Below are 25,197 nucleotides of genomic sequence, written 5' to 3'. Positions count from 1 at the left end.
CTCCTCCTCTGCCGCGGCCTCTGTAGCTGAGTGGTGGCCGGGTATGGAGGCGAAGGCGGCACCCAAGCCAGCTGCAGGCGGCGCGTGCTCGGTGTCGGCAGAGGAGACCGAAAAGTGGATGGAGGAGGCAATGCACATGGTGAGGAGCCCGGGAGGTAGATGCTGCGGGGTGGGACCTTTCTGCAGCCCTCAACCCGACCCCGGCATTTGAGCAAACGTTCTTTCTCGTCACCATAATTTTTATGGCAGTCAGATGTTCTGGGTGAACAACTGGCTTTACTGCCTCGAAACTTTCTGTAGGCCATTCTCACAGTGGCTCTGGGCGAAGGAAGGGGAGGAAATACAGAAATTATTTGTTTCATTGCGGTGGAGTATGCTGCAGACTTAACATTCTGTCGCCGGCTGGCACGTGCTGCCTCCCTTTCCTTTCTGTGGTCACACACTCTCCAATCTACAAAGTCACATTATTTGAGGTTTTGGCCCTTGGAACATGTCCAGCAGAAGGAAGGAAACTGAGAACGTTTCTGGTAGAGAGCAGTATGGAAACAAGTCCCTGTACAATCGGCGTCTCGCATTCATTCATTATTTCCTCTGCCTTTTTACTTCCTTCCCTCACTCCCTTCAGGACTGCGAAATAAAGGGGGCTTTCAACAGAATGCTGTGTGCTAGCGAGCTTCTTAACTGGGAAAAAAGTTTGTTTGTAAATATATGTATTTACATTTTAATAACTACATACAGCCACGTGCCACACAATGACCTGTCGGTAAAGGTCGTTATCCTGGAGCATTAAATCTACTCACGTTAGCCCTATTGTCCCATCCAAGTACTAACCAGGCCTGACCCTGCTTAGCTTCCGAGATCGGGGGACATTCAGGGTGGTATGGAGGTAGACAACACTAGTTTCTGTGTAGACTTCTGGGCTAAACACTTTCGCTACCTTTTAGGTTGACCCTGGGCTAGAACATGTAAATACGTTTACATACGTTTACAAACAAACTTTTATCCCAGTTAAGAAGCTCGCTAGCACTTTTCAGCTCCATTATAATCTTATAGGACCACATATATAGCGGTGGTCCTACAGGATTATAATGAAGCTGAAAAGTTCCTGTTGCCCAGTGACATGTAGCCCTCCTAACAAGTACTTTTTTTCCTTTAAGACCTTGAAGAAACTTGTATATGCCAAAACCCAAGAAGCAGCTGCCTCCTTAATCCTGTGTAGGAGGACGTAAACTATGGAATCACATCCCTAGGTGTTTCTAATACAATTAAGAGACAAAAAATGTCAAAGCCAGAGAGGTCTAGAAATTCTTTGAAAACATCTACATGTTTAAAAAGATACAAAGTAGCATGGCCAGATGCAGTGGCTCATGCCTGTAATCCCAAAACTTTGGAAGGCAGAAGCAAGAGGATCTCTTGATCTCAAAAGTTGACGAACAGCCTGGGCAACTTAGCCAGACCCCGTCACTACTAAATAAAAATTTAAACATTAGTAGGGCATGGTGGCATGTGCCTGTAGTCCCAACTACTCAGGAGGCTGAGGCAGGTGGATTGCTTGAGCCTTGGGAGATTGAGGTCACAGTGAGCCGTGTCTGTGCCACTGTACTCCAACCTGGGAGACAGAGCCAGACCCTGTCTCAAAAAAGAAAAAAAAGAGATACAAAGTAAAGGAAATACAAAGAAGGAAAATATTTGCGACATATATAAAAGGACAGGTTTAATAACCGTAGCATATAATTTATATAAAATCTAAGTACTTTCCGACGTAAAAGGAAAGATGTATACCCTAATACTGAGAAAGATCAAAGGTATGAATATATTTCTTTTTAAAATTTCTTTTTATTTTTAGAAGATTTTTTTTTGGTTTAAACAGGGTCTCTCTGTGTTGCCCAAGCTGGTCTTGAACTCCTGGGCCCGGGCAGTTGTCCCACCTCAGCCTCCCAAAGTGCTGGGATTACAGGTGTGAGTTACCACACCTCACCTGAACATGATATTTCTAAAAGAAGTGACGAGTAGCCAGCAAATAAATGAATACACAATTTCACTATTAATGAAATTCAAATTAAAATGATACACAATTTTTTACCTGTTAAATTGGCAAAAGTGAAAGCAATTTTAATGCTTGGTGATAATAAGGGTGTGCATGTTTGAGGTGTTTGTTGGTTGGGAGGAGCTGAATTTAGAAAACCCTTTTTTTTGTATGTAACATGTATATTACAGTTTTTATTTAATATGCTGATAAAGTTAACTCTAGTTAAGCCAAAGTTGAAAGTTTTAAGTTTAATTTACTTTTTTAAAATTATTATACTTTAAGTTCTAGGGTACATGTGCACAATGTGCAGGTTTGTTACATATGTATACATGCGCCATGTTGGTGTGCTGCACCCATTAACTCGTCATTTACATTAGGTATATCTCCTAATGCTATCCCTCCCCTCTCCCCCAACCCCATGACAGGCCCTGGTGTGTGATGTTCCCCACCCTGTGTCCAAGTGTTCTCATTGTTCAGTTCCCATCTATGAGTGAGAACATGCGGTGTTTGGTTTTCTGTCCTTGTGATAGTTTGCTCAGAATGATGGTTAACAGCTTCATCCATGTCCCTACAAATGAAAAGGATGAACTCATCCTTTTTTATGGCTGCATAGTATTCCATGGTGTATATGAGCCACATTTTCTTAATCCAGTCTATCATTGATGGACATTTGGGTTGAGTTCCAAGTCTTTGCTATTGTGAATAATGCCTCAATAAACATACTTGTGCATGTGTCTTTATAGCAGCATGATTTATAATCCTTTGGGTATATGCTCAGTAATGGGATGGCTGGGTCAAATGGCATTTCTAGTTCTAGATCCTTGAGGAATCGCCACACTGTCTTCCACAATGGTTGAACTAGTTTACAGTCCCACCAACAGGGTAAAAGCGTAGAACACCCTTTTATTAGGAGAATTCGGCTAGGCAGATATAAAAGGCCTTAAAAGTGAGCTTATCCTTTGATCCAGTAATGCCCCTTTTTTTTTTTCCAAAGTGAAAATATTTTAATGTTTTCTTTTCTGGTTATGTAAATAATTCATGGTCATAAAAAATTCAAACTATAAAAAAGGGTTAACAAATTATGTAAAAATTACCTAAAAGTCCTACTATTAGAGATAATACTATTAGTATTTTGGGAGCATCCTTCCATATCTCTCTGTCCATATGTAAATAGCCATATGTACTTTTGCATAAATGGAATTATATATTCTCTTTTTGATTATCAGCAGTTTTTTTTGGTAGTCTTAATATATTAGTCACTCCTCCCTACCTCACGGTATTTCTGTTGCTATGGAGTGACTACCTAAAATGGGACAAAAGATGTATGTGCTTTGAAATTATATAGATATTCCTGTATTGCCTTCTAAAACCATAATGCCTAATATCGTAGCCACTAACCACATGTGTCTATTTAAGTTTAAATTAATTAAGGTGAAATAAAATAAAATCTAGCTCCTCAGTTGTATTAGCCACATTTCAAGTAGTCAGCACCCACATATAACCACTGGCTACCGTATTGGACAGTACAGATCAAAGGACATTTCCATCACTACAAAAGGATCTGTTGGATAGCATATAAGGTTATCAGTTTTACTGCTTTTTAATAAAACCATTATTTTTCATGGCAGGTTTCTTTCTGAGAGCTAAGCATAGCATCATCATAGGTTATCGTTTTAATCATCATAGCATGTTCAGCATAGCATTCTAAAGATAGGCTTGGAAAAAAAAGTATGACTAAGTAATAGTGTTGCACTCTTGGTGTGTTCCAGATACTATGCTATGCACAGTGTTTTCATGTGGGCCATGTTATAAGCCCCACAGAAGCCCTATCAGGTGAGTATTATTATGGTCCTCATTTTCAGATGGGATATTGAAGCTGAGAAAGTTCAGTAACTTCCCCAAAGTTAGAGAGCTGGGAAGGATGGGGCTGTGATTTGAGCCCTGTCATCTGCTGTTAAATACTGGCCTGGCCTGCCTCTCGGTGTTAGGTAGCTCACTGCTTGCCAACATATCCTCTGCTCTCTTTCTTCCTTTTCAGTTTCTTTACCTGAATACTGTGTATCTACTGTGTAATTTAATTGAACATTTAGATTTTTTTCTTCCATGAATTGCCGAGGCATATACTTTGCCCAATTTTGTAATAGTTTGATTTAAAAAATCGCACTGTAGGAGCTCTTTGTATTTTACAGCTGTTTCTAGGAATAAATCACAAGGAAGCAATATAAATATTTATATAGAGAAGTTCTTCACTTGTTTATAATAGTGAAGAATTTGAATCACTTAAATGTCGAATAATAGGAGACTAGTTGGTTGAATCAGATATGTTCATAAGGAGAAATACTGTACAACCTTTACAAAATCATGTGATGAAAAAATATTACCCAATATAGGGAAAGGTTAACAATACATTTCTAAATGAAAAAGGCAGACTGCTGAACTGTATATATAGTGTAAATCTATTTGACTTTTTAAAAACTGTAAATATGTGTATGCAGAGCATAGGAAAAAACAGAAAAAAAAGCCCGTTGCTTCAGAATAACAGGGATTATATTTTGGGGTATTGGGATTCTTAGTGGGGTTTTTTTTTTGATACATGAGGTTATTGTTTTTTTAATCGCTAAGTTCTCCACCTTGAACACATCTTACTTTATAATTAGGAAAAAAGAAAGATTGACTAACTATCTATATATATGTGTATAGAAAAAATGTTGCAAGTTTTCTAGAAAAAAGTCAATTGTATTTTTTTGTAGTGTGCATTTTTGGGGCAGTTGATATTAATATAACATTATGCTAGGCTCTGAGGGAAATTCGAAAAGAAAGCAAACACCACAGACACCATTTCAACAAATGTGGTATGATTAAGTTTTTGCTATGTGTTAGACCTTGTGCTGGGTGCATAGGCTGCAGAGGTGAGCAAGAGAAGCTTCATAGTGCCTGGATCTAGTGCTTGCCTTCCAGGAAAATACTGTTTAATTGATGAAATTAAGTCAGGCACAGATGAAAAGGTTGGTAAGTAACATGTCCAAAGACCACAAGAGACAGATATAAAGTGCTGTCAGATAACAGCTGGCAAGGTCCTTCAACACGTCCGTTGAGATAAATGATAGAATTCCTTCTAAATTTTAAGGGACCAAAAGGATGTGGGCTGGTGGAAAGGAAAGGTTGATCCAAGCAAAGATACTGTCATGTCCAAAGAAATCAAGAACTTTGTTTTGCGTTAGAAGGAGATCTAGCTATCTATCTAGAACAGGGCTCCCTGACCTCAGGCTCAGGTTTAGGGGGATCTATGAACCCTGAAACTATATATAAAATATTATGTGCTTGTGCCTTTTTCAAGTGAGACAGTCCATAACTTCCATCAGTGTCTAAAAGGGGATTTCTGCTCTGAAAAGGTTAATAACCTAAATGAATAATGAAAAGTTAGGTTGGTTCAGTTGGCCAATGGGAGGGTGGGTGATAGTTGGGAGACCTTCAGTGCCATATTGAAGAATTTAAAGTTGATGGAATAAAAACATCATCACTTTTTAAACCCCCAAAGTTAAACTATATAACTGTTTCTGCTAATTACTCAGAGAGTAATCACTCAGAAGAGAGTAATTAGCAGAAACAGTTATATAGTTTAGCCTTTTGGACAGGATGATGTTCTACCTGAGAGTTGTTCTGGCTAACTTGTTTGTTCCCCCTAATTTTTTGTCTTTATAGGAAATATTTCTTTAAGGACTCATCAAACTGTGTGCAAACAAGGTCTGTTTCCATCTCTCCCCCTTTTATCATGACATCACTAGAAAGCAGTTTATAGTAGTAATGTCTTTGGAGAAAATAATAAACTACGAAGTCTCTTCCATCTAGGTGCTTTCATTATCTGTAATTGGGCAGGCCCTGACTAGAGAAAAAAAAAGAAATTATATTCAAGGACAAAATAGAGACCAGTGTTTGGGCTGGGAAGAACAGAGATTTTCTTTAATTTTGAAGGTTGATCATTTGTTACTTTATGCAAAACCTAGTAGCCATTTTTAAATAGTATCTGACCTTGGTCTTTCCCCCTAAAAAAGGCAAGAAAGGTTAAATTCAAAGCTACCTGCACAAATTTCAGACCCATTTTGCCTGAGCTTTTTTGCATTTGTGAAGAAGTGATCAGACTTGACAGTAGAGTTGTTGGGAGAGTTTGAAAGTATGATATGGGTATGGGGTGTAATTGATTTCCAGCTTAATTAAATCTATTGTGAACTTGTTAGTGAAGCAAATCTACATGTTAATTGTTGTAAAGGAGTTCCCCTCAACTCACTTCCATGGGGCTTTGTGTTATTCTCACCGCCCCCTCCCCTGCCTACCAGTCCAGTTGCTTACCCACTCATCCTCAGCATGGCAGGCTCGGCCATTCCTCAACAATGACGTTATTTGTCCTTTTAAAATATTCCGATCGCTCATATTTGCTCTCTGTTTCGGACAGCAGTGGAAGGCATTTCAGGAAAAAAAAATGTGTTACTCAAAATAAACATGAAGATAATATTGAGAGGAGTGAAATGAAATAAATTTGCTAGACGGAAAAAGAGAAAAATCCAAAGGAAGGAATGGAAGGCACAAACCCAGTAACATGGTGGCATGGGTGCTGTCTCCAGGTGAACAAGACAGAACTTGCAGGCAACATGGAATCTCATCTCCCATCCCACTCACGTCCTTTCCACTTGGCCCTGCATTCTCTTCTGCAGGTTTGAGATGGCCCACATAGCCAATGTAGAGCTCTTCAGGAGATATTTTTACAGAAAATCCTGATCACATGGCCTCCATTTGTTTATTCTCTTGCCGTTTTTTTTTTTTTTTAACTTTTTTTTTTTTTTTAAGACAGAGTTTCACTTTGTCGCCCAGGCTGGAATGCAGTGGCACAATCTGGGCTCACTGCAACCTCCGCCTCCTGGGTTCAAGCGATTCTCATGCCTCAGCCTCCCAAGTAGCTAGGATTACAGGCACCCATCACCATGCCCGGCTGATTTTTGTATTTTTAGTAGAGATGGGGTTTCACAATATTGGCCAGGCTGGTCTCAAACTCCTGACCTAAGATGATCCACCTGCCTTGGCCTCCTAAAGTGCTGGGATTACAGGCATGGACCACTGTGCTCAGCCTATTTTTTACTTTTTTTAGAGATGGGGTCTTGCTGTGTTACCCAGGCTGGAGTGTAGTGGCATGATCATAGCTCACTACAGCCTTGAACTCCTCTTGCCATTTTTTTTATCCTTAAAATTTCCATGTCTCACTCTCTTGCCAACTGTTCTCTCTCATTTGGTCCCTTGATTCACTCTAAACTCAAACCCTGATAAAGCAGCTGATCGGTGAAGTGTCTGTGGTTACTAAAGTAGAAGTTAGAGGCAGAACAGTGGCAGAGAGCCCTGGAATCTGGCCCTTGGTAGGTGCTCCACAAATGTTTGTTGAACAAATGAATAAGTGGAGCCAGGTTGTCTATGCCCTAGTCCCAGCTCTCTCACATGCGCTAGTGAGAGAGAGAGATATATATATAATCTCCCTATGCCTCAGTTTCCTCATCTGTAAAATGGGGAAGATCATTATAGGCTTGTAAATGAAATGAATTAACTTATAAAATGCTTAAATTAGTCCTGGATCAAAGTAAGCTTTCAATAAATTGTAAGCTCTTATGTTCAAGCTCTCAGAACCAGAATACTTGAGATGCAGACAAAACATTACCTCTCTTAAGAGGTTTGTTGGGGAAAGAATAGCTGGAGTTAAAAATTTAACCTCTTAGATAAGTCACTGTTCAAGCTACTGGTTTTCATCTCCACCATTCCACCTAAATTGCCACCACCTTGCTGAATTAGACACACTTGACCACCCTTCCTTCTTGGCCTAGTGTTTTTCTGGGATTGTCCGTAACACCAAATATTTCTCTAAACTCACTAAACATCTCTTTTTAATCTCCATTGCAAAATCCTTTTTGTTTACCCGTACTTATTTTTTAACTTTCGTTTTGAAATAATTATAAGTTCACAAGAAATTACAAGAATAATATACTGGGAGGACCCAAGTGTCTAGTGTCCTTCAGTGGTAACATCTTGCATAGCTATAGTTCAGTATCAAAACCAGGAAAAATGCATTGGGAAAACTGCAGAGCTTATTAAGATGTCATCAGTTTTATTTGTACGTGTGTGTGTGTATGCGTGCCTATGCAATTTTGTCATGTTTAGCTTTGTATAACCACCACTGGAACTGTTTCACTACCACATGGCTCCCTTGTGCTACCTCTTTATAGCTGCAGCTTCTAATCTGTTCTCTGTCTCTATAATTTTGTAATTCAAAAATGCTATGTACATGAATCTGTAACCATTTGGCTTGGCTTTCTCCATTCAGCATGATTCCCATGAGATCCATCCAAGTTGTTGAGATTATCGATAGTTCTTTCCTTGTTATTGCTGCATTGTGTCCCATGGTACAGGTGTACCATAGTTTGTTTAGCAGTTCACCCACTGAAGGGCATTTGAGTTGTTTCCAGTTTTTGGCTATTACAAATAAAGCTGTTATGAATATTTGTGCACACAGACATACATTGTGTAAGCATAGGTTTTCATTTCTCTGGGATAAATGCCCAAGAGTGGAATTGTTGGGTCATAAGTTAAATGCATGTTTAGCTTTTTAAGAAACTGCCAAACTATTTTCCAGTGTGGCTGTACCATTTTATATTCCGACCAGCAGTATACGAGTAATATCACTTCTCCACAGCCTTGCCAGCATTTGATGTTGTTTTTACGTTTCACTTTAGTCATGCTGATGGGTGTGTAGTGATACCTCATTGTGGTTTTAGTTGACATTTCTCTACCGGCTAATGATGTGAAAACATCTTTTCGTGTACTTATTTGCTATGTGTGTTATCTTCTTTGGTGAAATGTCTGTCTTTTGCCTTCTCATATAGTTTGGATATTTGTCGCCTCCAAATTTCATGTTGAAATTGAATCCCTGGTATTAGTAGCAGGGCCTGGTGGGAAGTTTGGATCATGGGGAGGATACCTCATAAATCATTTTTATAGTAGCAAGTTCTCACTATATTATTATGAGAATATACCATCCCCTCCTTTCTTTCTTCTTCTCTTACCATGTGATGCCTGCTCCCATTGCCTTCTGCCATGAGTGGAAGCTTCCTGAGGCCCTCACTGGAAGCAGATGCTGATACCATACTTCTTGTACAGTCTGGAGAACTGTGAGCCAAATCAACTTCTTCTCTTTATAAACTACCCAGCCTCAGGTATTCCTTTATCGCAGCACAAATAGATGAAAACAGTCTTTTTCTAATGGGATTATTATTTTACTGTGGAGTTTTAAGAGTCCTTTATATAGTCTAGATACTAGAGTGTTGCCAGAGATGTGGTTTGTAAGTTTTTTCCTATTTTAGCATGTTTTTCTTCCTCTTTGCTGCATGTATTAGTTTCCTATGGCTGCTGTAACAAATTATCACAAACATGGTGGCTAAAAACAACACAAGTTTATTCTCTTATAGTTCTGGAGGCCAGAAGTCTGAAATTTTAGTGAGCCCCAATCAAAGTTTTGGCAGGGCCAAATAACTTCTGGAAGCCTGCCTTTTCCAGGTACTGAAGTGACATTTATGACCCATCCCTCCATCTTCAAAGCCAGCAGTGCAGCATTTTCAAATCTCTCTCTCTCTCCTTCCGTTATCACTTCGCCTCTTGCCTTCTGTGTCAGACATCTCTCTTAGAAGGACATCTGTGATTACATTTAGGGCCCACCTGGATTTGGGATAATCTCTCCATCTCAAGATCCTCAACAAATATTTTTTGCATGAATAAATGATTTGTCTCTTCTGTGTACCTGGATCTCTGTGTAATTCTACACTTACCTTAAATAAAATTCTTAGTATAATAATTGCCATAGCCACACTGGTAGTTAGCATTTCCATTCTCTTTAACTGTCCGTCTTCTTCCTGGCTTTCTTCTCTATAGTAGCCTATGGTGCATTTGTCTATATTAACCAAACCTCGGGACTCTTCAAGCCTTTTGAACTTGCATAAACTGGACATGCTTTAACCACTACCACAGAACTGGGACACAACCGACCTGTGGATAGTTCATAAAACAGTCCTGAATGCAGTCTTACTGCATCAGATACTGTCTTCTCACATCTCTCCATGCCCCATCTCTGACCCACCAACCAGATGGAGAAAAGAGAGGCCCAGTTTGCTCCTGCTGTGGGCGTCTCCTTTTTCCTGTAATGGCCAAATGAAGAATAAGTGTCCGTTGAGCATGGTGGGAATAACTGAGGAGATCCTGTATGCCTTATCATAGGAAGTTGTCACTAGTTAAATAAAGTAGAACTGGGAGTAAGAGACTGGTGCAGGAGACAGAAGACACTGTTTTAACAATGCCTTCAACTTTGAACTTATATGCCCTATGATGTGTGTAAGTACCTGCACTTAAGTGAGAATCAAGTCTTCCAAAGTCTCTTCAGGGCTGCCACAGTAAGGAATACCTTGCCTTTCCGGAAACAGCTGTACAGCAGTTATATTCTTTTGACTGCATTGAGATGGGAATGAATGTACACTAGTCCAAGGGTTGTACTCTTCCCTTATTCTGACTCTCAGAGGCAGTATCAGGTTATACTGAGGCATAACCTGCCTGCTTAAGCTCTCCGCCTGAAGGTAGAGTTAATTTTCCTAGGGCCCAGAGCTGCTATCATGGGGCAAGAAGAAAAACGAATGGCCTGTGATAAAGGGAACTTTGAGAATATAATAATTGGTTTGCCATTCCTGGGATGGTAGTCATGGAAGTGTTCCTAAACTTGTTTTTCTCATTGATTTTTTTCAGTTGAGGTATACTTTATATACAGTGAGATGCACAGGTTGTAAATGTATCCTTCAATCTGTTTTGAATAATGCAAACATCTCTGTAATCCATGTCTTTATCAAGATCCAGAAAGTTTTCACCACCTCAGAAAATTTTTTTGTGTACCTCCCCAATCAGTCTGCACATCCTCCATGAAGCAACCACTGTTCCAGTTTCTGTCATTGTAGTTTAGTTTTATCTATTCTGGTACTTTGTGCAAAAGGAATCATATAGTATGTGTGCTTTTGTGTGTGACTTCCTTTACTTAGCATGTCTATGAGGCTCATCTATGTTGTCACAGTATCAGCAGTTCCTTTTTATTGCCAACTAGTATTCCATTATATGAATAGGACACAGTTTGTTTATCCATTTTCTTGTTGATGGCCACCTGTGCAGTTTCAGGTTTTGGCTATTAACATTCTTTTTCAAGGTTTTGGTTCTTTTTCAAACTTTCTTTCTTCTTCTTTTTTTTTTTTTTTGTAGACACATATTCCCTTCTTTTAAATACTTAGGAGTGGAATTTTGTTATAGACTGTGTGTGTGTTTACTTTTTAAAGAAATTTCCAAAACGTTTTTCATAATGATTGTGCCATTTTACATAGAGTACTTCTAAACTCTTATTGTCTCACATAGAGTAGAAATTGTGGGACAGGGTGACATCCAGTCTGGTTACCTTTAGCTATTGGGACTCTAGAGGATAATTTCTATAATTTTTAGAGAAGCAAAGGAATTTCAGTGAGGAAAGGATTGTAATAAAGGATCTGTAAGTGTTATTTAGTCCCCTACCTTTTTGCAAATATGTATTCTATCTCTGAAAAGACACATAGACCCTGGCACTTCAAGAACAGTGGTCAGTCACAGTCTCCTTTGATCACGTCTATTTCCAATGAGAAGACATCAGGGGCTCTGGACCTATCAAGGGGATTTTTTTTGAGTCTCCCTTAACATGGACACAACACAGAACACGGGCACTAAATACCGTAATGGAACTATATTCCAGAAAAAAGAAAGCTGCACTTCTTTGTTTCAGTCTTTGTACGTGTGTATCTTGTTCATGCTGCATCTCTTTCTCTCCTATACTCTCTTCAAGTATGGAGTATTACGTCTTACATTTTCCACTTTGTGTTTCAGGCCAAAGAAGCCCTGGAAAATACTGAAGTTCCTGTTGGCTGTCTTATGGTCTACAACAATGAAGTTGTAGGGAAGGGGAGAAATGAAGTTAACCAAACCAAAAATGTATGTGAGTTGAGCAGTATAATTGCAAACATACAGTAGTGATGGGTGGACTGGAGAGAATTTACCACAGTTGGTGTGAAGGTGAGACTGAATATAGTCCCGTAGCTGCCAGTGGTGGGTAGCTTTTCTTAACGTCTCTCTTTTTCAGTATCATTTTCTTCCTGATTTTGAAAGTGATACATGTTGATTTTTTTTATTGTGGAAAATTCAGAACAATTTAATGAAGCCATAAAATCTTAGTGAATAATTTCCTGTTTCATAGAGTTTTACTCTAATGTTTGAGTGAAACCCAAGAGGGGATTTTATTTCATCAGAATGTCAGCATGGAAGAAACAAGTCTGTCTCTACTTTAAGCCAATCTAATATATGAAATTTTCATTTTATAAAATAGGTCAATTTAACTCATAATACATTCCTTTTTTAGTACCTTTAAATAATATTTTCATCCTAGTAAGTTAAAAAAGTATCCTCAATGTATAGCTTTGGAGGGAGGTATGAGGATTATATAAAGGAAGCTATTTCTTTATCAGATAATTCAACAAAATAGGGTCTTCAACACCAGCTGCCTCTGTAGCTACATGTAGCATGTACATTTTAATAGCTTGTATGACTTTTATTGTGGTTAGGTTGGGAAGTTCATGGTTCAAGGCAATGCTTCTTAAATGTGGTATCACAATAGTGTGTCATGATAAGTATACTTGGGAAGTATAAGTAAACTACCAAATTTTATGATTACAAAAATTCCTAGGTGGACTCAAAGATCACTTATACCTGTAATGCCATTCACACAGACTTTTATCTTGTCATATGATTTTGGGAGCCAGAGAATAAGCTGGTGTTGATACCAGGGCTGTGGGAACTAGTTCATCTATCAATCACATCTATTGAAAAGAAAACTGATATTTAGCAAAACACATGTAAAATAGGAATCCAGATTCACAAATCATTTATTTACTTATTTATTTTTAGCCATAAAATAGAACAGGATTATATTTTAATACGTAACTTCTGTACAACCAAAAAAATAAAACACCGCAGTAAAATAAACTGGAATAAACATGGTATTTCATTTGCAATGCTTGACAAAATGTTCACATCCTTAATCAGAAATGAGTTCTTAGAAATCAGTAACAAAGAGACTAATATTACAAGGGAAGTGAAAATAAAAGGAACAGAGGAAAATGAAATAACAACCAATAAGGCTACATGAAGATGATCTAACTTAACTTTAACAGAAGAAAAAAGCAATTTCTTTGTAACATTAGATTATCAGTGATTAAAAATACTGATATCTAATGTTTGAACAGTTTTAGGGAATGGGAAACATTCAAACACTGGGAAAGCTTACATTGATTATAGGGAATTTACTCAAAATGTAGATTTTGCATATACTTCGCCCCAGCAGTTCCAATCAACAGGAACTGTTCCGACAAAGTAGTTGGACAATTCAGATTTATATATAACCATATTCACTGCATAGAAAATCTGTAGTTAATATGTCAGCCCCCCAAAAAAACTTTTTTATCAATTTGCTTATGAAAAATAGTAGATCGAAGTGTAGAATTAGAAAGAAAAAAGACACTTAAATAAAAATATAGTATTTCACAAAATTCTTTGTCCTTTGAATTCTTGAAAAAGACAACTTTTTAATGAATCAGTTTTAAATTTACCCTGTAATAAGTGAGAAGCATGAATATATGTAAGTCATACTTTTAATTTTTATTTATTTATTTATTTATTTTACTATGGAAATGCTTTAATAGAGGTGAACACACAGCAAGAACAGCAAGTGCCCACACAGACATGACTATCACAGAACACATTGTGGGCAAATGAAGAATTCATACCGCCCCCACCCTTAACCCAGTAACAGAAGGCTCTACGCCCCCATTTCCTCAGTCCACTCCTCAGACTCTCCCTCCTCCTCAACAGTGGCATCCTGATACTGTTGGTACTCTGATACCAGGTCATTCATGTTGCTCTCGGCCCCAGTGAATTCCATCTCATTCTTGCCCTCGCCCATGTACCAGTGCAGGAAGGCCTTGCACCTGAACATGGCTGTGAACTGCTCTGAGACGTGTCTGAGCAGCTCCTGGATGGCCGTGTTGTTACTGATGAAAGTGGTGGACGTTTTTAGCCCTGCGGATGGGATGTCCCAGAAAGCTGTTTTCCCATTGTAGGGGATCCAGTCAGCAAAGTAGCTGCTGTTCTTGGTTTGGACATTAAGCATTTTCTCCTCTACCTCCCTCATGGACATCCAGCCCCTGAAAATGGCAGCCTCTGTTAGGTAGAGGCCATACTGGGGGTCATAGGCAGCCATCATGTTCTTGGCATCAGACATCTGCTGGGGGAGTTCAGCCACTGTCAGGGCCTTCTTTGTTGTTTAAATGCTCATTTTGAAATACCTGTTTAAAATTTCAAATACAGAAAGTAGAAGCAGTTCTATCTCATTTCTCTATGCAGAACTATTAAAATTTTGCCATATTCTTCCAGACAGTTTTCTTTCATATAAATCATGTAACAATATACAAATATATACAGTCTTTTAATTTTAACTCACATGTGCAATAATTTCAAACAATGTTAAAATAATTACCATTATAACACTGAGAAGTATTATAACTGCCAGGGTAGTCATTCCCATATAGAATTAACATTTTTAAATTAGCCGTTACCTTTTCAGTTAGAAAAAACAGAAGCATGTACACAAAGCTCTGCAAACAATTAGTTGATGTTTGTTGAAAAATGACATAATTTTAAATATCAATTTAAAATACTGTAAAACATACAAAAATTCTTTTTGAAAAAGATGTTTTGAAGAATTTTAAAAAATGTTTTAATTACATTCATGTTGAATCACAAAGCAGTTATTAAGAGGATATTAAAACATGAGATAAGTAATAAACATAATACAGCAATTAATGAATGTATAGATACTTATTTAGGAGTAGAATTCTGTATTTTAAATCGTGGTCAAATTTTCCAATTTGCATTTTGTGTATGGTGTCTTAAGATGAGAACTTCGAATGTCCTAACAATACCCATCTAACCCCATCCAGTGACCGGGGTTTCTTCTATATGCTGAAATTAACCTGGGTTTATTTTGTTATTTCGTGTCATAAAGAAGATTACTGTATAACTACAGCATAGAAAGACTCTTGACCCCAAATGAGAAGACCTGAGTTCTACTTTTGGATCTGATACCACCACCACCACCCAGTCGCCACCACCACCTCCTCTCCCAGCTGTATGTGATTAACACATGCCAGCTTTGCTTAGCTTCTTTTTCTTTAGTAGTAAGAGAGTTGACTGAGATGATTGAGTTCAGCAATTGTTTATTGAGAGCTGTAGGGAGATTTGATTCCATAATTCTAAATCTGATTTTTTGAAAGCACCTAAGTTGGGGAAACCTTTTTTTTTTTTTTTTTTTTTTTAAACTCTCCACTTAGCTTTGGTGTGCAGCCAGGTTTGGGAACCTCTTCTCTAAAGTACCTTCCATCTCTGATAATTAGTTCTGTGATTCACCCATGTATCCCCTTGGCCAGCTCCGCTCCCATCTGCCTCTAGCTTCCATGGCATCTTGGGCCACTGTGCTAGCACTTTTCATACCCTGCCCTATCTCACAGGTAAATGAGCCCCACCAGATTTTATGCTTGTTGAGGACAGAGACTTTTTATCCTACACAGAATTTATTTAGCCCAGTGGCTTGTGCATAGTTAATACTCAGTGTAAATTATTGATAAATACTATTGTCATGAATATTATAAATAATTATTCCATATACAATCTATGATTCACTTTAAGCTATTTTAGTAAGGGAGAAAGAAAAGGAGACAAGAGCTAGCAGAGTACATGTGTAGTATTATGTGGCACCATGCTTCATGTAATTCAGATTTATAAGGTTTATAAGTGTAGATACCAGTGTATACCATTTTACATATGGGGAATCCTAGACTTACAGAAGTTAAGTTACTTGCCTAAGTCCACATAATTAGTAATGTCACTGTCAAAATTCAAATTTAAATGTAGTCAGTTCCACATGCTATGTGATTTCTCCTATCCTCTACTGCTTCCCATGAAGTGTCTGAAACCAATACCAAATCTCTACTTCTTTAGAGTCTTCCGGTATATAAAACCTCATTCCCCAAAAGTGTAAGAGATGACATTCCAGTGAACTTAATGTAGATTTGCTTGGAGTGAGGTCAGTGACAGCCTTGAACATATATTTGAAACTAGAGCACAAGCTTATGAAAATTTTGCTCCCCCTGAAATATTCAGAAACCATAGACTTTATCTTTTTTTCTTTGTTTTTTAGACTTACCTTCTCCATGGCATTTTAATTGAAAGAGTTTTCCCTAAGGTACTTAGGTACTTAACTAAAAATACAGCATGATTCCTGTGGCATCTCTGATTAGATGTCTTTCGCAAGTGAGGTTATGGTACTTGAATTGGGGAATACGTTGTCCACTGCTAAGGGTGTCTTGAAACTGTATTCATTAAAATATTGGCAGAAAGGATAGGTGCATATTTTGTACTTAGTTTTTGTATATTTGTAAAATAGTAGTCACATGAAGCAAACAGCATCAGTGCAAGCCCCTTTCTCTTTTCAGGCTACTCGACATGCAGAAATGGTGGCCATCGATCAGGTCCTCGATTGGTGTCGTCAAAGTGGCAAGAGTCCCTCTGAAGTATTTGAACACACTGTGTTGTATGTCACTGTGGAGCCGTGCATTATGTGTGCAGCTGCTCTCCGCCTGATGAGTATCCTTTGACTTCATGAGTTAATGTATTGTACCATTCGTGTGAACAAGAGAGTGGCCAAACACGTAGCCTGTTTTCCAAAATATGAAAACACAGACTTAGGAAACACCTTGTAAAATATAGTGTGTCTTAGCCAAAAAAAGGAAAGCTTTTTAAATAGTAAAATGACCTATTTCTTTTCATATCAATAAACATGGAATGATTAAACAAATAATCTAGAGAAAGAAAATATTAGAACTGTCTTAAACAGTTACATAAAGATAAATCATAAATTAAGTTGAAGTGGATTATAAAACAGTTTGCAAAGGAAAAGTCCTAAAGAATATGCAGCTAAGTTTTGCCTTTGGATAATGGATTATGAATGGTTTAAATTTTTTTTTCTCTGTTTATCTGGTTGGTTTGTTTGCCATGAATACTAATGTATCAAACATTATCAGTAAAAAGTAAATAAGAAGTAAGAAATCCTTTATGATATTCTGATTGTAAATGGAAAATGAGTAAAGTTACAGCTCTTTGGATTGTCTTGCATGGATTAAGCAACTTAAATAGTGCAGAGACTCTGTAGGGACTTCTAAAGATCTTTTTAAAAAATTATTTGAAAATTGAAAAACTCAGTTTTTTAGTTCCTTATTTTTTATGTACTTATTTTACTATGTACGGATGGATAATTTTAACACTTTAAAAATAATACAGAGGTTTTTGGGTATGATAAAATGTACACTCTCTATAAAAGGGTTGTTATAGGCAACTTAGAATTCTCTCCTCATCCTGCCTTACAGAGTGGCTAAGCTTTAGTCTATTTTGTATTAGGGCACAGGTTATATTTTATTTGGGGCAAGAACAGGGAAGAATCTGTTATTTCTAAAAGGTGAAAATCCCTGGATTAAATTTCTGCATCCTTTCTGGCTCTGACTCCCTAATGATTCTGAAAAAGTGATTTAGGAAAGAGCAGAGAGAGCCCTGAACTGTGAACTTTAAGCAAACACATACTCAGTTTTCATTCTGTTTGCAGTTGTTAAATGTCAATTTCTCAATACTTTAACCCCTTTTCTTCTGTGTAGCTGGATTGTATGGTTTATAAGACGAATCCTAAGCTTCGCTGTTTTGAAGAGTAGCATGAGCGTTCCTCTCCAGGATGGCTAGTATAAACCTACTCTGATTTTGTCACGATACATACTTGAAATGTACATTCTATGCAGGACCTTAATTCTGTCTTATAAATCCCGCTGGTTGTATATGGCTGTCAGAATGAACGATTTGGTGGTTGTGGCTCTGTTCTAAATATTGCCTCTGCTGACCTACCAAACACTGGGAGACCATTTCAGGTAATACAAACTGCTTATGCTTTTTCTTTCTTGCTAATTATTTTCATCTCTTTATGGGCTTGTGAATAACTAGTGTGTGGCCAGTATACGAAGAAACGATGATAGAATCAGACATCTTTGATCTCAGGGCCTCTGGTGGAGTTCATTTATGCCTCAGTATAAGATGACAGGGAAGAGTTTCTGGATGAGTGCCTACCTCTCTTCATTAACAGACTCCCTCCTGAAGGAGAGTCCACCCTTCCCAGCTGACTCCGAACACTCTTCACCAACACCGTTAGGTATGCCTGAAGACACTCTCGCTGTTGGAGTTTTTATTCAACGAACATTACCAGCTCTATGCTCTACCAAGTTTGGTGATGCTTGGCCTGTGTCAGTGACGCTAGAGACTATTTACAGCACACACAATATTTTTGCACAAATTTAATCATTTTGCTTGATTGCCACATCCTTATTTTAGTATCTAGCAATCACTGTATTTTCATGTCTTTTTTTGTGTGTCTTTTTAATGTTGAAATTTCCCCCAGACTTAAGAATCCATGTCTTTAGTCTCCTAGAAATTCTCCTTTCCCTTTAATCTTGCCACTTCTCCCAAAGTTTTCATGGGTCAGACTATGAACAAAAGGAATTTGTATTTCAGAGTTTGGCCTGTAACTATACCCCTACTTTCATTAATTGGTTTGATTGTTTTTCTCTCCAAGATGTAAGGTTAATGTAAAAGTATTGTGCTTTAAAAAGAAAAAGCTTTAACAGATGCTGGATATGGCTGGGCAGTTCACTTCAAAAACCTCGGGTTCCTAGAATACTTTAAGGACCTATGAAGGACTAAATTTGGCTGAGTCTCACTGAGAACGAGTTTTTAAAACGTTCTCGAGTCTTCTAGCTCAACATTAGCTTTCCTATCAACTTCTGTGCATTTGAGAATAGATGCTGTTTAACATTACATCAGAAAAGAAATTGTAATGCAATGATGGAGAGTAAAGGATACAATTGGTTTGATCATTAAAGACATTTAGAAAGTGATTTGATTTTTCCAATCACTTCTATTAGTAGCTCAAATTTTGCTTACATAACTCTTTGCAAATGAATTGCTGACTCCATATTTCCTTTATGAGAATGATCTAAATAATTTTTCAGTTTCTGGGCAGAACAAAGATGAGCCTTTTGATGTCATACATGGGTGGAATATTTCTCTCCAACATGTCAGTGACATGAGGGCACAAACACAGTCCTTTCTCACACATCTTTGTAGTCAATGCAGCAGAACCAAAACAAGTTCATTTGCAGTGTATATACCTAGCCACATCGGCTCAGCTGCAAATCAATGCCTGTGGCTTGCAGCCATATCTCCAGGCTGAATGCCAAATTATGGTTTTTTTAAAGGTGCTTTTAGATTCTAAGGAAAACAGTGGTGGCCCAGGCTCTGAATGCTGGGTATTCTTTTTTTTTTATTCGTCTGGGCTTAGGAGGCAGCAGGTGATTGGGAGGTGGGATACTGTTTCTTACTGCAGAATTACAGATTCTTTTCATGCTATATTATAAGCAGCATTAAAATTTCTAGAGGCCTACAGAACTATTCTTTTCAAAGAAGATGGTGATTAATTATAACACCTGCTCTGTTTTTTAAAATTTTCGTTTTATGGCCGGGTGCAGTGGCTCATGCCTGTAATCCCAGCACTTTGGGAGGCCAAGGCGAGCAGATCATGAGGTCAGGAGATCGAGACCATCCTGGCTAACACAGTGAAAACCCGTCTCTACTAAAAATACAAAAAATTAGCCGGGCATGGTGGCGGGCGCCTGTGATCCCAGCTACTTGGGAGGCCGAGGCAGGAGAATGGCCTGAACCCGGGAGGCAGAGCTCACAGTGAGTGAGCCGAGATTGCGCCACTGCACTCCAGCCTGGGAGACAGAGTGAGACTGTCTCAAAAAAAAAAAATTATTATGAATGTTTGCTTTTTATTAACACCACAAATTTGTTGCTATAATGGATACTTGAAAATGTAAATAATAAATTATCTCGGTGTGTTAGAGCGGTGCAGTTTCCTTCGAGGCCTGTAACTCAGCAGTTCTCATCCCGGACTGCCCATTGGAATCACCTGGAGGCTTCTGTGCCTGACTCTGCTCAGTCCCTGCCCCAGACCATCTGAATCAGAAGGCAGGGGGCCAACAGTGCTGTGTTTCCAGAGAGTTCCAACTGGTTCTCCTGAGCAGCAAGGGTTGAGAACCACTGCTCTCATCCCACGTAAGAGGAGAGGGCTCTGAGTGTGCGAGTGGAGTGGAGGGGGACCTCTGGGGAGCTCCAGCACTTAACACAGCAGGAAGCAGGGGGCAGCTGTGACGGGACTGGCTGGCAGTGGTTAGGATGGTAAAACGCTGAGAAGCCAAGGGAGGCAAGAGTGGTCAGACAGAGCAGGTGTGGCCAGTTGCCTCCAGGACTGCAGAGTTGAGGAATCTGAAAGGAGGCCAGTGTTTTGGTCAGAAGGGACCTGGGGATTTCTGAGAAGGCAGACTCAGTGAAGTGCTGGGAACTCAAGCCAGTGAAGATGAGGCCACTGAGGAGTGAAGGCAGGAGCAGGGTGTCAGCCTTTGACGGGACAGGGTGGATGGAAGGTTATTTGTTATGGCGAAGGTTTATGCAGGTGTCGGAGGCCCAGGCAAGGGCAGACTGAAGACACAGGAGAATGGGAGGTTCGTTCTGAACAGCATCTCACAGTAGCTGGTCCTCCTGTCCTCTGTGCCTATGCTTTCTGGCTCCTTCTTTCCAGATGCTCATTGTGTCTCTTCATGCACTTCAGAAGGGTGCTTGGTTTTAAGTCCAAACTCTTCTGACAAGCTTTCAAAGCCATACATATTTTTTACCCCAATTTTTTGTCTTTCTTTCCTTATGCTTCCTTAATAGTCTCCTCCTCTGTCAGCTGATTTCCTCACACACAACCCAGGCTTCTTGCCCTTTCCCTGAAATGCTCTGCTTAGCCTCTTTAAATATTCTCTATCTCTAAGGCAAGTTCAAGTTTCATGTTCTTCAGGTAATATTTCATATGATAACACTCCTTACTGATAGCACAATTTCTTATTTATTCTTTCACATTTTATGATTTCTTTTCCCCAGTTAGATGCTAAAGATAGAACAAGCTGAATTTTATTTTTTAAAATCCTCTGTAGCAAGGGTTGATAAACTTTTTCTGCAAAGGGTTAACTAGTAAATATTTCACCCTTTGTGAGCCGCTTACGTCTCTGTCACCTAGTCTTTTTTTTTCTTTAACAAAGCTTTTAAGATATAAAAACCATTCTTAGCTCACAGTTCTCAGCTATGGAACGGATTTGGTCCACCAAGTATAATTTGCCAACCCTAGCTCTATAGCATGGAATGCTTAATGGGCCACTAGTAAATAGGAGCAGATAAAAATAACTAATGCTTAATGAGCACTTATGATGTGCCTGGTATTTAACAGGTATTATCTCACTTAATCCTCACAAAATCCCTCTGAAGTAAGTGCTATTATTGCCAGCATTGTATAAATAAGGCATGGAGAGTTTAAGTGCCTAACCCAAGATCACAAAGCTGGTAACTTCTATAATAGTTAATGGATGAATAACAGTTGATTGGGAGTAATGAAAAAGATGATATATCAAACATCTTTTGGAAGTGTACCTCCTTACCCATGTTACTAATATCCCCAAAGTTGATTAACATCTGAAATCTGTTTACATAATCATGTATATATATGTTGTTTTTATGGGATACAGCACACATTTTCATAGGCCTATGTTTATTCTCAACTTTCTCATTCCATCAGTGTATCCCTGGATATCGGGCTGAGGAAGCAGTGGAAATGTTAAAGACCTTCTACAAACAAGAAAATCCAAATGGTCAGTTTTCTGTTGTAGATAATGTCCTTCCCTTAAATCCATACAAAGAGAATCTGCTATGAGCTTACCTCTTCATTTTCTTTTTCTTTTCTATTCTTTTCACAGCACCAAAATCGAAAGTTCGGAAAAAGGAATGTCAGAAATCTTGAACATGTTCTGATGAAAGAACCAAGTGACCCAAAGTGACCTGGACAAGATTCATAGACTGAAAGCTGTTGACATCGTTGAATCATATGTTTATATATTGTTTTTAATCTGCGGGAAAATGGTGTCTCTCATCATTTGCTCTGTTAAGGGAACAAATTAGCACTTTTTAGAAGTCTGACAATTGTAAACAGTTATTAGCTTTTCCAGAAGCTGATTCCCATTTTAAGATGGGGGAAAATTAAGGTTTGAGGTTTTAGAAATTAGCAAGTAGTGCATACCCTTCTAGCCACAAGTGCCCAGTCCAGGCAAGTGCCGACTTCTTAGAGAATGTGTGGCCAGACCCAGGGACCTGGAGTGTGTTTGGACTGCAGTTTGCCACCCTGAGAACACCTTCTCCAGGATTGGCATTTCAGAATCAGATTCTTCATTTTTTGCAGCTACGATGTTCTTCCAGGGCACTGGGGGCTGTGACTTCTCTCTAAATTGTATATAAGTTGTGTATATAGAGACCATAATTATATGGTCCTTAGAAAAGACTTTGCTTTTATAAAGCATTTAGAAAAAATGCATACTTTTAAAACAAGTGCTTGAGTTGTCACTTAAAAATTATAGCATATTGCTATAATAAAACCTTATTTATGTCTTATTTGAAGATGAATAGTCTTAAAAGATAAAGACATAAATGGGACAATTGTTATTGAGCAAAAAACCAAATTATCCCACCCTCGTGGAGCTTATATTCTAGCAAGGGGAGAGGGATATGATAGATTACAGTTTATTGGAGGACAATAAGAGTTACGGCAAAAAGCAAAAGGAACACAGGGTAAAGGGGATAGGTGCCATTTGGTGGTGAGAATGCTGACTGAAAAATAGAATGGTCAATTTAATCTGAAACAAACGGTTATTTCTTTTAAAATCCATATAATAAATTTAAAATCTAAAATGTAAAATTTTGAACACAACACTGGAAAGGGTATCCACAGAGGAAGTCCCCAGTTCACCTCCATGACTACAGGGCAGTTTTGCACAGCCCTCTGGACGCACTGTGTGCCTCTGCCCAGAAGGGGGCCTCGCCGTTCCACCAGAAGCTCAGCTCCAGGCCCTGGAGGGGCTGCTGCTCCTCAGTTGCATTTCTTCAGTAGATTCATTTCCTTGATGCAAAGCATCTGTATTTGTTGGTTCTGTCATTTGAGCGATGTCTCTGACTTGTTTGTTTTGAATTACATTACAGGCTGGAATGTAATTGTGGTGAAAGTATTTTTATATTGCTGAGAGTAGCAGCTAATCACAGTTACATGCTTCAGAGGACTTATAATTGCTTGGTTTTGTGTGTGTGTGTGTGTGTGTGTGTGTGTGTTTTTAACTGCATTTGAAAAGTTTTATGGAGAATATGCATGATTTTAAATCTGTGATAATGTTACATGCACCTTCAATTTCATCCACTTTAAAAATTATCTTATTGAATTTTAGTGCTTCTACTAGTTTGTTCCTTTTTGCAGTTGGTCGTAATTCATTTCTGGCTTCTTATGCTTTCCTGCAAGCAGATTTCATTGCATTTATTGTGTTCATATCATTTTCTTGGGGATTATTTGTAGGACAACCAACCTGGAGTTTTGCCTCTGTAGAGTACCACCCAGTAAGTCTGGCTGAGCATCTTATGTCCAGTAGGTTCTTGGTAAACATTTGCTAAATGAAATTACTGATTGAAATTTGGGGAAACGTGAATAAGAAGACTATCTAGGACAAAAAGCCAAAGCCGAAAATAGTATATGAGCATTCTAGCCCAGAGATTGTCGCTACTAAAAGAATGAAGGAAATAATAAAGTGATAGACAGGGAAGGATAGAAAAGACTTAACAATATACATATGTTCCGTCTTTGCTGTTTTGGAGAATGGTGGATAAGTAGTGTTTCCTGATTCTGAAGCATAGCTGAACAATTTAATTGTGGTTTACCATCTTTTTGGTTCCCTCTTCAGTAATTAACCTATCGAAAATCTGTCCTAAATGTTTGGACTGGGGCACAGTTCCCTCCATCGCTTTGGGGGAAAATCATTAATATGGCATACTGCAGATTGGAGGGCAGGACCACTGAGGGTGTCATAGACATTAGCTCTGTGGAATTCTGCTAGCAATTTCCAAGTGACGATGAGGAATTATGGATATATGTTGAGGTCATTCAGCTTCCTGAGTACCACATTCCCCAGCTACTTAGACACGGGTTAAAATATTAAGATGTCCTAGTTCAGCAGCTTGAATTCCATTGATTGATACTGATAGTGCCTGTCCGAGACACCAGCTGAAAGACTTGTTTTGTGTACGAAATAGTTCTGAAAGTGGTGAGATACAAAAAGGTTTTAGAATCACTGCCCTGTTGAGAGAAATTAGGGGGAAATGATTACATTTAGAAGCTGCTAGAGTTATCCAGTGTTTGCTGGTCTTTGCAACAAACTGTGGAGAATGGGTGGTATGTAATGCTTTGGTAGGCTTCAATCACTGATAAAAGATCATGTTAAAATATCTTTGTGCTTTCTTGTTACTTGGCACAACCATCTCTTCCTGTGTTGTATTTGGAGTATCATGGAGAGAAAATAGATGGCCAAGAGCTTCAGTGTAGGCAAGAACTCTTAATTTTTCTTTAAACTTTTTACTGGGAAAAGTATATATATATAAAATACACACACACACACAAACACACACACCATGGCCCTTTACCCCGAAATGCTTCAGTATAGTTATTGACTTAAGTAAATTTAACATTGATATACTTGAATCTATCATTTGTATTTCAGTTTTGTCAGCTGACCCAATAATGTCCTGTAAAGAAGTTCTCCCACTACCCTATAATCCCAGGTCCAGTCTAGGGTCCAGCATTACATTTACTTGTCTTGAATCCAGCTTTTTTTTTTTTTTTTTTTTTTTGAGGTATGTCTCACTCTGTCATCCAGTGGCATGATCACAGCTCACTGCAGCCTCAACCTGGCTCAAGCAATCCT

General features: G+C 38.5%; 1 protein-coding gene across 6 annotated transcripts; it reads left to right on the top strand.

Moving 5' to 3' along the window:
• The first annotated feature begins 18 nt into the window (after nt 1-18).
• ADAT2 (adenosine deaminase tRNA specific 2) lies at nt 19-23,667 on the top strand. Of its 6 annotated transcripts, XM_054686372.2 has the most exons (9): nt 19-139; nt 3,799-3,862; nt 5,732-5,773; nt 6,480-9,231; nt 11,999-12,103; nt 16,714-16,864; nt 18,083-18,189; nt 21,984-22,056; nt 22,162-23,667. In XM_054686372.2, the coding sequence occupies exons 5-9, from the start codon at nt 12,044-12,046 to the stop codon at nt 22,203-22,205; spliced, it is 435 nt and encodes a 144-aa protein (XP_054542347.1). In that variant the 5' UTR covers nt 19-139; nt 3,799-3,862; nt 5,732-5,773; nt 6,480-9,231; nt 11,999-12,043; the 3' UTR covers nt 22,206-23,667. The 6 variants fall into 6 exon arrangements, 5 of the variants coding, with proteins under 5 accessions (XP_054542347.1, XP_054542348.1, XP_054542346.1 ...); XM_054686373.2 differs by having other exon boundaries at nt 5,732-9,276; XM_054686371.2 differs by lacking the exon at nt 3,799-3,862 and having other exon boundaries at nt 5,732-9,231.
• Nucleotides 23,668-25,197: the final 1,530 nt, after the last annotated feature.

This window comes from Pan troglodytes, chromosome 5, assembly GCF_028858775.2.
Source record: "Pan troglodytes isolate AG18354 chromosome 5, NHGRI_mPanTro3-v2.0_pri, whole genome shotgun sequence".
NCBI classification, from domain to species: domain Eukaryota; kingdom Metazoa; phylum Chordata; class Mammalia; order Primates; family Hominidae; genus Pan; species Pan troglodytes.
This window is presented reverse-complemented; position numbering and strand designations above follow the sequence as displayed.

What these genes read in the sequence shown, in the direction of transcription:
- ADAT2 (XM_518775.7), top strand. Translation starts at nt 44, where the DNA reads ATGGAGGCGAAGGCGGCACCCAAGCCAGCTGCAGGCGGCGCGTGCTCG. An exon ending in AAGTTAACCAAACCAAAAAT is followed by an intron (nt 12,104 to 16,713) that starts GTATGTGAGTTG and finishes TTCTCTTTTCAG; the next exon opens with GCTACTCGACATGCAGAAAT. An exon ending in AGCTGCTCTCCGCCTGATGA is followed by an intron (nt 16,865 to 18,082) that starts GTATCCTTTGAC and finishes ATTCTGTCTTAT; the next exon opens with AAATCCCGCTGGTTGTATAT.